The 11,979-nt window shown below is 50.7% G+C and overlaps 1 protein-coding gene across 1 annotated transcript in view; it reads right to left on the bottom strand.

The window, feature by feature from the left end:
- Positions 1-10,917, bottom strand: part of Fa2h (fatty acid 2-hydroxylase) — a 32,307-nt gene extending 21,390 nt beyond the window's left edge. Inside the window, exon 1 of the mRNA XM_055621421.1 lies at positions 10,575-10,917. Within this exon, the coding sequence (XP_055477396.1) occupies positions 10,575-10,844 (270 nt within the window). The 5' untranslated portion in view covers positions 10,845-10,917. The remainder of the gene's footprint in view (positions 1-10,574) is intronic.
- Positions 10,918-11,979: the final 1,062 nt, after the last annotated feature.

Genomic DNA, 11,979 nt, shown 5'->3' on the forward strand with positions numbered 1-11,979 from the left:
ACACACACACACACACACACACACACACACACACACACACACACACACACACACTCCACACACACACTCTCTCTCTCTTAAAAAATAATTCAAATGAAAATCCTTGAAAAACATTTTTCAATGCAAATTGCTGAACAAACTCAAGCCATCATACTGTTAGTTCTATAAGGGTTAGGGGCATCCAGGTATTCCACCTAAGTCCCCAAAGACTCTAGTCACAAAGCACAGCAAAACTCTCCTAACTTGCAAACGTCCACCAGCTAGTGATGTAGAGATTTACCCCTGTGCTAGTCACTTTTCCTGTTTTCTGTGATAAAACACTCAGACCAAGGCAATTCGAGGATGGCTTACCCTGGCTCACAGTTTGGGGGTACAGCCCAGAATGGCAGGAGTTGAGTCGAGGGGTTGGAGCAGCTGGCCACAGTGCATCCACAGTCAGGAGTAGAGACTGATCTAACCCCACTGTCAGCTAGCTTCTGTCTTTCTATGCAGCCTTGGATCCAAGCCTGGAGACTCACACTGCTCTCCTTCAGGGTGGAGCGTCTCCTCTCCTTCTGTCTAGTCAAGATAATCCGATACAGTTATGTCCGGAAGCTAATCCAAACAATCCCTCACAGGTGATCTTGGAGGCTTATCTCCAAGCTGAGTTCAGATCCTGTTAAAACTGACAATCATCATCACAAGCCATGCTCAATCACTGACCATTTCCTTCCCTAGCTTTTTCCAGGTCATGGGCAAAGTGGCCTGTCTCTAATGTTTGGAGATTGCTATTACCTGGCTATATGTGATGTAACAGATGCAAAGCAAGGCTGAAAAAAAATCAGTGTCAAAATAGAGGAAGTTCCATGAAGTCAGCGAAGATAGGAGAGAACTCACAACTCCACTGCAGAGAAGAACCAGGCACAGCCAGGCCTGTTAAGAGTGAAAGAGAGCTAGTTAAAAGCTGAGATCTTCGGAGAGAGACTAACCTGTTCAAGGGACCAGGAGAGGCCCTTGGTCCTCAGATATACTTGCTAAAGTGACACAAGAGCTAATCCTGCTGGGAAGTGCTCAGACTGGAGTTCAGACATGGGTTTATGATCCATTGCTTACTGGTGCATTTCCGAGAAACTACCTATATGTTGATTCCAGTGGGTTTTTTTTTTTTTCCTTTTTAAAATGATAGCCAGTTCCTATCCCCTTGTTCTACTATCAGTGAAATACTGTTTTTCATTGAAGGCACGTTCACTTTGACCTTTTATCCTTGAACTTAGATCCAGGCACTAGCTGAGGTGTTGTTTGTTTTTGTAATGGCACCCCATATCACTAGTGCAGTTAAACCTGGCATCCCCAAGGACTTGCCAGGGTCAAAAGAGAGGATCCAAGGAGCCAGGCTGAGCTGGCATTCCCTCTGACCTGGAGAAATAATGGAATCACAGAAGCCACATTTATTCCAATTGTAGGGAGTTTCAGAGTGGAGGCCTTGTAATGATTTAATAATCAGGATGTAGTAAGCACATGCTTGTAATCCCAAACAGTGAGGTGCTGAGGCAGGAGGATTGTCAGTTTGAGCTCACTTTGGGCTTTATGACAAAACTCTGTCCTTTTTTTCTATCCTTACTCTTCCTCCCTTCTTTCTTTCTTTCCTTCCTTCCTTTTCTTTTTAAGGGGGGTAGGGTCTCATATAGTTCATGTTTGAGGCTAGCTTCAAATTCTCTCTCTCTCTCTCTCTCTCTCTCTGCATGTGTGTGAGCATATGTGCATGTGTGTGTGTGTTAGAGGGTTAGAGGGGGGAGTGTGAGAGAGAATCTTCCTTCTGCTACCTCCCCAGTGTTATAGTGATGGGATTATAGGCATGTATCACCATGCTGGGCTTATGGGGTGATAATAATCAAACCTAGACCTAGAGTGCAAAGAATCTTATGAAAGAAGGGGGAGATGGAAAGACCTGGAGGGGACAGGAGCTCCACAAGGAGAGCAACAGAACAAAAAATTCTGGGCACAGGGATCTTTTCTGAGACTGATACTCCAAACAAGGACCATGCATGGAGATAACCTAGAACCCCTGCTCAGATGTAGCCCATGGCAGCTCAGCATCCAAGAGGGTTCCCTAGTAAGGGGAACAGGGACTGTCCCTGACATGAACTCAGTGGCTGGCTCTTGATCACTTCCCCCTGATGGGGGAGCAGCCTTATCAGGCCACAGAGGAAGACAATGCAGCCACTCCTGATGAGGCTAGGATCAGATGGAAAGGGAGGAGGACTATCCCTATCAGTGGACTGGAGGAAGGGCATAGGAGGAGAAGAGGGAGGGAGGATGGGATTGGGAGGAAATGAGGGAGGGGGCTACAGCTGGGATACAAAATGAATAAATTATGATTAATAAAAAAGAATCTGAAAAGAACAAAATAAAGAAATCTCCCTTAAAACTCTGACTCATTTTCTATTAGGAAACCTCTGTATCAAGCAACTCTGAGCAATGATGGGGAGTCCTAACAGGCAGAGAAGGATACAGAAAACAGAATCCTACCTCCTTCTCCATGCAAGAAGAAATTATGAGTAATTCACTTAGGTAATTATCAACCAGATATGTTGTCGATTGTCTGGCTCAGTCTCCACAACCACGTGTACTTGTAACAATGGAATTTCTGGCAACTGGCTTCCCCGTGACAGGCTGTTCAGGCCTCCTGTACACACTGCAGCTCAAATATATCAAATCAACCCCCCCGAAATTGGCTTATCTGATACTACTACTTAAATGCCACATAATATATTATCAAAATTAGGAAACCAAGGTATTCCTGCAATCGGGGAGATGCTTCTCAGTATAAAATGCCAACTCTGAGCTTCATATTTTTCAGTCAGCAGCTTTGCAAGTGCTGTGAGCGCCGGGTTTGTTATTGTTAACAGAGGACGTCTTCTATCGCAGAGAAGAACAGGTAGAGAGAGTGAGAAAGTTGTCTGCCCACCTTAGAGGGCAGCAGCTAGAGAGGACTGAGAGCCACTAACGGCGGCGGCTGGAGGGATGGCTCAGCAGTTCAGAGCACTGCTTGCTCTTCCAGAGGACCTGGGATCGATTCCCACCACCCACGTGGCAGGTCACAACTGTCTATAACTCCAGTCCCAAGGTATCTGGCACCTTCTCCTGACCTCTGTAGGTACCAGGCACACATGTGGTGCACATGAACATACATATATTCAGACAAAACATTTATACATATGGTAGACAAATAAGTAAATCTCTCTCTCACACACATACACAGACTAGAGACTGTGCTCTAGAGAAATTTGCATGAGGAACCATCAGAAAAGGTAAATAGAAATACAGGCAATCTGTGCCATGCCTATGCATATCGCTGAAGCATTAAGAGCCGCTGGGGACCAGTCACACCCTAAGATCAAGGTGCTACCTCAGTTGCCTCCCTTGAACTTGTGCGACCTTCCTGCCTCAGCCTCCCAAGCTCTGGGATTACAGGCACACACCACTACATCCAGAATCAACTGATTGATTGTTGTTGTTCTTCTTTGAGATAGGATCAATCTGAATAGCCAAGGCTGGCCTTGAACTCTGTCCTCCTGTGTTAGTTTCCCAAGTACCAGGATTACAGATGTGTGCCCATTGGCTCTATTGGTATTTCCTCCTGTCCACTTCACTTTTATCCCTTGAAAGAAGTCTGAGGAGAAGGGAACAGCAGTGTCTGGGTGAGGAACATGCTCCAGTCATTCTGGCTGACGCAAAAAGCAGCCCATTCATTGGCTTGTTAAAACTGTCTCTTAGTTTTTGTTGGCAAGAACCAGTGAATCCTAATGAAACCTTGGCGAGTCAGACAAATCCAGGCCTCAGAGAGTTTGCAGTTCCATGGACAAGAGACAATATAAGGCACACAGTGATGACAGATACCGTGAGAGATATATGTTGTAAAGGCTGTGAAGTAGGTCCAAGTAAAATGCTGTGAAGGTTTGGGAGAAAGAAATGGGATGTTGTATAGAAACAGATAAGAGAATCTACGCAAGACAAGGACCTTTGAGATGGCTCCATGGGCTGCCACAACATAACCAAACTCTCACTTGAAAGTGTCACAGGCAATGGGGGTCACTGAGGTGACCTGCCCAGGAGACTGCTGCAATAGTGAGAGTAATGGGACTTTGGGCCACTGTCGGGGTCAGATTGTCTAGAAAGGAGACTAAAGAGTCTCCTGAAGACCAGCATGTCATCTGTCAACTCTTCTACTTTTCTTCTTCCAAATACTCATTTTTTTTCCCTTCAACTTGCTCAAGGATCCTCTAGCTCAGGGAAAGAAAGATTAGCTGTGGTTAGAGATGGGGACATACAGTGAAGAAAGCCACCCTGCAGAGAGCATGATGTCTTTGGGGGGAAGGTCGGAGGCAGAAAAAGAAGCATGTGGTAGTGACAGAGGGTAGGAAAGAGCCGCCTCTAGGAGGCTCTGTTAGATGGGAGGAGGCAAGAGCTCACTGCAGGTTTTGGAAGATTTCCTTCCTCTTCCTCTGAGTCGTAGCAACACAAGGGTTTGCCTGAGTAAAAAGGCACTTGTGGGAAGCCTTGGGTTCCCCTGCCTGTTGTGAAGCCCTGGAACATCTCCAGCTCAGGCCTGAGCTTGTGGAGGTCTGAGCTGAAACCTTGGAGGGCTGGTAACCTGCCTCCACTTGCACTGTGGAGTGGAGATAAGAAGTCAGCTCCCTGAAATCCACTGGCTTGAAGACCTGGGGTGTCTTAAGCCTTTTCCCTTTTCCTGGCAGAGGAGAGGCAAGAAGATGCAGCAATGGCGACTGAGCAGCTGGTGACCAAGGGTACAGATGGCACAGTAGGCAGAACGATGCCTTCTCCTCCCAGAGTCCATGTCCACCAACCCCGAAGCCCGAGAGGATGTTACTTCACTCGTCAAAAGGTCTTTTCCGATGTGAGTTAAGGTTATCTTGAGTTGGGAGGATTATCCAGGATTATCTGGGTGTGCCCAATATAACTCTAAAAGCATTTGTAAGTGGTGGATTGAGGCAGAAGACTCAGAGCTGGAGATGTGGTGATGGAAGCTGAGGCTGGAGAGGTGAGGCACGGCTAGTGGTCTCTCAGGGGACACAGGCTGCCCCTGGAAGGCCGGAAAGGCAATGCGGGCAGCTCTAGAGTGAATGCCGCCCAGTCTACCCATGTCCCACTGCTGACCTCCAGAACGGTAAGAGGATACATCTGTGTTGCCTTAAATCTCTGCCTGTGGCATTTTGTTACTGTAGCAATAGAAAATGAATTCAGGCAGAAAACCAAAAGGATCAGGTATCCAAGTGAGGAAAAGGACTAGTGAAGTCAGAGCAGGGATCAGCCTCAGGACTGCTGCCAGGCCAGGGGAGAGCAGGTGAGGACCAGCTGCCAGCTTAGGGAGGCTCAGAAGACCCTGGCAAAGGCAGCCTCAGGAGCAAGGTGGGTTTTTAAGACAACAGGGGACGTGTTAATTGTCTGAATAAACAAAAACTACACGTGGAGTGTGTCATGCTGGGGAAGGCGCCAAGCAGCAAGCCCAGCAAGGGTGGCAGGTGCAGCTCAGGCATTGGTTTGGGGTATCACCTGGTGATGTATCCAAAGAAAATAACTCTCATGTGCTTCTGGGACTCCCAAGGGTCCTATTTCTGATCTTCTTCCTCAATGATTGGTCTTAAATCTCATCTGAAGTGACACCAGGAACACTCTTGGGATCTGTGCATACAACCAGTGGCCAGGTGTCCAGATGTGCTACTAGCTGGCCCTGGTTTCATCCTCCATTAAGACTTACTGGCATTACAGCCGGCCAGAGCGGTTAGGAAAGGATGGTGACCTTCAATGGGCCAGGCAGGCCCTCCTGGGAAGCTCTGGACAGTGCAGTCCAGGGAGCCGACTTCCCATCTCCCCTCCACAGTGGAAGAAGAGGCAGGCTACCAGCTCCCCAAGCTTTCAGTTGAAGCCTCCAATACAGCTGTGCTGGAGCTATTCCAAGGCTTTACAGAAGGGTGGGACCATACAGCTTCCTGCATTGAGATTCCCTTCCCATTTAATCACTCAAGCCTTGAAGCTCGGAACGTACATTACAGAGCCAAACAGAACCTTGGGTGGCAGGAGCTGTGGACTTCTTAACCACTCAGAGATACATCCTATGTGACTAGGACATGGCCCCAAGTCCTTCAGACATATGCTACCTCAGTGCTACAGTCTGAAGAGCTGAGTTTTACCCTGCCTGGCGTACACTCAGGTAGATGGCTCTTATCTCACCGGCACCATCTTTCCCCCTTCCCCCGACTCCACACACAAGAATCCTCCAGGTCTGTGATACAATGTGGAAAAAACACAGGTCCCTCTTTCTGACAGTTATTATTTCCTTGGTGGCAGATTTGGGGTTGACAGAGAGCCTAGTTTGGGCTGTGATGAAAGCTATAGCTAGGAATAACATATACTCATATATTTTTCCATACACAATTTCATCTCTTTCACTAGTTCCAGAAGATGGCCCACAGAACCCTAGGTTTAAGAAGTCTTGCTTCCCCCTCAGGGGGAGGTGATCAAGGAGAGGCCAATCAGTTCACAGAGGAAGACAATGCAGCCACTCCTGATGAGACCTAATAGACCAGGATCAGAAGGAAGGAAAAGAAGACTTCCCCTGCCAGTGGACTTGGGGAGGGGCATGCATGGAGAAGGGGGAGGAAGAGAGGGGTTGGGAGGGGAGGAGGGAGAGAGCTACAGGGGGGATACAAAGTGAATAAAGTGTAATTAATAAAAAATTAAAAAAAAAAAAAACAAGTCTTGCTTCAGTGTTTCCTGTAGTATGGTCCAAGTTGTGCCCATGATGGTTTGAGGAGATACAAGAGACCATTTTTCTCCTTTTAATTATGGGACTTGGAATGTAGTTCAGTTAGTGGGGTGCTTGCCTAGCATGCACAGGGCCCCAGTGTGGCCCCAGCCTCACCTAAACTGGGCATGGTGGCATATGCCTATAATTTCAGCACTTTGGTGGTGGAGACAGGAAGATCAGGGGTTCAAGGTCATTCTCTGCTAAATAATGAACTTGAGGCCAGTCTGGGCCACATGATACGTGTCTCTCCCCTGCCCCCTCAAAAACATACATATTTATTTTAAAGTATATATAAGTCTTGGGTGGTAGAGTACACCTTTAATCCAAGAACCTGGGCGGCAGAGGCCAGCTGATCTCTGTGAATGTGAGACTGGCTGCTCTACAGCAGTGAGTTCCGGGACAGCCAGGACTTCACAGAGAGACCTGGTACCAAACAAACACAAAGAGCCGTGATTCCACTGGTATCATCACGTAGGGTCAGTAAACGCTAAAATAAAGGGTGAGTCTACACAGAGATGAATATCAGATATAACTTAAGTGGTGTGTCAGTTTGTGACTCATGATGACCAAAGTCTAGGGAACATAAACATCTATGGCCTTGGAAGGAGGTTTAGACACAAATCCAGTCCTTGCCTTTTCCCCTCTTTAAATTATTTATTTACTTATTTTATTATGTGCATGTCTACGTGTAGAGACCACGGGGGTGTGTCAGAGGACGGCCGGAAGGGGTCCACTCTCTGCTTCCAAGGTGTGGATTCCGGGGATGGACCTCAGGTCATGGCACTTGCTAGCGGGCGTCCCTACCCGAGGAGCCAGCTCACTAACCCTGCTTCTTCCTTTCTCTCTTTCTGAGGTGACGGTCACAACAGGGCTTCGTGGCCTCAGGGGGAGAACACTGCTGTCCGAGCTTCGGCTAAGGGGATTGCTCCCACTAGCCTCTGGCAGCCAGGGATAGTGACACAGCCTCCCCAAACTTTAGACTCTTCTGCTTGTTCAAGGAGAGCCACTCATCTCCCCTACCCACAGTATGCAGCTCAAACAAGTCTGACTTGTTCTGTGCCTCTGTGTGAGTGTGAATGTGTGTGTAAGTGTGTACACAGTGAGGGGTGCAGCAAAGTGGGGAACAGGGGGAAAGTGGGGTGTGCCTTCTCCATGGAAGAAGATACCAAGTGCTCAAACTTACCGACAAGGCTGGAGAGGGGTCCTGGGGGGGCAACATAAATAGTTCATAGCATTTGCTTCCTGCTCCTCACACAACAGGAGAGGCCTTCTTCCCTCCAGAGGCCTTGGCACCCTGCTGCAGCAGGAGAGCAGGAGGCAGAGGAGGCAGTGCGGGAGTTGCTAAAAGGACTTACTTATCTAGCCATCTCTTTGAATGGACACTCCCACCCACCCAATCTCTCCTCCAGTCTGAAGCCAGCCTGACCTACCTAGCAAGACATCTCATAAAACAAAACAAAACAAGAAAACATAAGCTAAAATAAAGAGCACTTTGTGCTGGTTTCTACATTTGAACTCTGTCAACAGAGTGACAGGAATGTAGGGTGGCGGTGTGTGCTGGTCAGATCTGGTCTGTGGGCTTGAAGGTGGGCTGTTAGATTCTAGTGCTTTCCACACCCTCAGGCTGGGGCCAGGAAATCTGGATCTTTGCAGCATGACCACACTGTGCCTCTTAGGATAACAAGTAAGGGCAGGGGGAGAAAGCAAAGGTGAACTGGGTTTTGCCTCTGAGCTCTCCCTAGGGGTCAGGCAGGGCAAGGTAAAGCAAAACCAAACCCTAAGGCTGGGTGGTTGGCAAAGCAGGGAGGTGGGGCCATCCAGAGCAGGGGAGAGAGTGACATTCAGGTGCTGAGTAGAGTGGCCACACCCTCAGGCTTCCTTCTGCAGGACACAGTTACAATCCAGGGCCACAGGCCTGGCAGTCTCCAGCGTTCTGATCCCAACCACTTGCCGATTCCTGGACTCAACTTTTCTTGTATTTGCAGCTAAGCTTTCTGTCCCCTCAGCAAGGCCTGACACTGGACACCAGCTTCCTGTATCATACTGGGGATGTCCGGACACTTCGAGAGATCTTTCAAATCCTTCTATTATGAAATCTCCTTTCCCTTCTCTTCACGGAGGTTGAGCTACACAGCTGCCTTTCCAGTGGTCTCCTTACATCCAGGGGAGTTCCTGCCACTCCTCATCTCTGGAGCAAGACCACTCTTCCAGAGATGCAAATCTTTCCACGCCACTCCCCTGCTTAAGTCCCCTAGCCTTCCATGACTCCACAAGTCAAGCCAGCGACCACAGGTATGAGGCCCACATGCTCAAGCCCTGGGGACCTGGCTCCTGCCTCTTCCCTTTGTCCACCAGCCCTGGGCCACCTTGGTTCTAAGGCTCTCTCTCTCTCTCTCTCTCTCTCTCTCTCTCTCTCTCTCTTTCATATACGCCGCCCCTCTGTCCAGAATGCTGTTCCCAGCACTCCTCTGGCTAAAGCTGTCTTTCAGTTAGCTCTTGGTGGAAATGTCACTTTTCTCAAGGTAGCTCTTACTGAAACCCGTTCTCCAAAACCTTCATCCAGATTCAACATGCAAATATTCTAAATATTACCAAAATGTAATTAGACAATTACCATGTCGGTAGCATGATCTCTCCCCTCCCTGTGAGCTTTGTCCGATCCGTGAAAATGGGAACCGTGTTTCGTTTAATGTCTGCTGGTGCCTAGCACAGTGCCGTCAGCCCATTTAAGAACCAAGTAAGTGGCTGAATAAAAGATAAAGATTAGGCAGGATGCCCAGGAGGGGTCTCCCGGAACAGTGATTGGCATGTCCCTTCATCCAAAGATCTAAAAGCACTTGAAAGCAAGCGAGCAACACGGAACAACCGTTGCTTCCCATCTAATCACGAGGGCCCCCACTGCCAGGTTTGGGAACAAGGAGTTCCAACCTGAGTCTACCAGGCGCTCCGCAGAGAAGGGCTGTGTCCCCAGCCCTTGGATCCTCGCGACGGAGACGACTACCCAGTTGTTTGACCTCAGAGATTTACAGAACCCTGCTGAACCTCTGTTTTCGCATCCTAAGTTGAGGATAACAAAACCCGGGGTGGGTTGAAGGTTAAAAATCCAAGACCGCACCACACAGCAGTACCCAGCTGAGCATGGTCTGGGTTACAAGGATCGGGCGACCTCTTCGCCTTCGAACAATTCTGAGCACACGCCGGCTGGCTCGTGCATTTTTTTTTCACTCTTTCACACCCACAGCCCCGTTTAGGATGGAAATCAAACCAGGAGCCGGAGGAAATAATCCACAGAGGGCTGTCAGGTCCTCCACCCACCCGCCCACCCACCGGAGCCCTGGGGGCTGGCCTCGCAGAGCTTTGGCACAATTGTGCCTGCTTTGAACCGAGAGATCGGTGGGCTGAGGAGCTGAGGCCAGGTGAGCCCGGCAACGGATTATTGAGCCGAGCAAGGAGACCGGGAAGGCTGATAAGGAAAAGAGAAAAGGGGTAGCAGGAGGCGGGGGCTGCAGGAGGGGCTTGTTGGAAGGAGGATGCAGCCAGGATGGGGGTGGGGGGGAACCGGTGGAGAGAGGAAGAGCAGGCTCCGGGCGGGCGAGAGGAGCCGCGCCAGTGACCTGCCACCTGGAGAGAGAGTCGGGGAGCGGCGGGAGGGGAGGCGCTGTCACCTTGCGTCCTCCCAGAGGGCAGGTGAGCCCGGCTCCGCGGGGCGGCGGGCTGGGGGAGGGGAGGGAGGCAGGGAACTGTGGCCCCCCGGGCCGCCGGGTACCTGCGGGTCGCCTCGCAGTTCGCCCACGTAGTACTGCTCCAGCCAGCGGCGGGCGTTGTCCGAGTGTCTGTGGGGCGGTCCGTCCAGGTCGGCAGCGATGTCCTGGCCGGCCCGCTCCCGCAGCAGCTGCTCGCCCCCCGGGTGATGCCGCAGGAAGCCGGTGAGGTCGTAGAGGCTGGCGCCGCGGCGGACCCAGCAGGCGCCGGCCGCCAGGCGCCGCTGGAGCTCGGCGGGCGAGAAGGAGGCGGCGGGGGGCGGAGCGGGGTCCATGGCGGGACGGCGGAGCTCGGAGCCCGGCAGTCTGCTCCGCGGCCGCCCGGCGCGCCTCTAACATCTCCGGAGCCGGGGCCGCCGCAACGGGCCGGCCGCCACCGCACCTGCTCATTTGCATGCCGCGCTCCCATTGGCCGCCCGGGGGGACGCGGCCGGCGCTCGCAGCCGCCTCCCCACTGGCCCGCGGCGACCAGGCCCGAGCGCCCCGCGCCCAGCGCCGCGGGCCAGGTGGCCCCGGGCGGGGAGAGGGCGTGCCCGCCAGGTGTGTGCGGCCGCCGGTGGGTGTGAGCGCACGGAAGGGGGCCCGTCCCGGAGACGTCCTCCGCTCCGTCGAGCCCGGGAGGGACGCGCTGCGCCGAGTCACGCTGTCTCGGGACGCGCCAAAGGCAAGACAGACAGACAGACCGAACACCCGTGTATCGTTGTACCGTGCAAACGTGCAGACAGATGCTGAATGTTTACTGTTGAAACGTTGCACATTTATATCATGCACATTGTAATGCAGTTTTAAATTAAAAATCACCAGACGCTTTACTGGGTGGACTGGGGGAGTGAGCAGACAGACGGCTTTGAAAAGGGATTTATTTCACTTTATGTGCGCGTGTATTTATTGTGCGCACCAGGTGCGTGCAATACCTGCGGAGGCCACAAGAGGGTGTCAACCCCCGGGGAACTGGAGCTACGGACTGCTGTGAGCAGCCATGTGTGGTACCAGAGCACTAGCCGCGGAGCCATCTCTCCAGTTGTTTTTGTAAATCGTGTTTTATCGAAATCATAGTCCTTATGAGGAAGACAGCCCTGGGAAGGTGCACAGCTAGACTGTGTTTTTACTTAAAGGTTTTCAGTTTTGTTCATTATGCACATTTTGCATTAATTCTGAATTGTCAAGACTAAAGTATTTACCTTGAGAATTACTGTTTGCTTTGTTGACTTGTGAATTTATTATATATCTATCCTTCTATCAGCATAGCTCTGTCACCTCTTAATCTTGTCATAAAGCCGTAGCTGATTCAATGCCCTCCCTAGCCTCCTCCTTATTTTCCTCTTGTTTGGGAAGGGCAGAGGCTTTAGAGACCTCCTCAGGTAGAAACGGACTGCTGGCCTGCCTGGCAATTGATGGGTTTGTGTCCTC

Source organism: Psammomys obesus, unplaced genomic scaffold, assembly GCF_907164565.1.
Source record: "Psammomys obesus unplaced genomic scaffold, mPsaObe1.curated_primary_1811, whole genome shotgun sequence".
Classification (NCBI taxonomy): domain Eukaryota; kingdom Metazoa; phylum Chordata; class Mammalia; order Rodentia; family Muridae; genus Psammomys; species Psammomys obesus.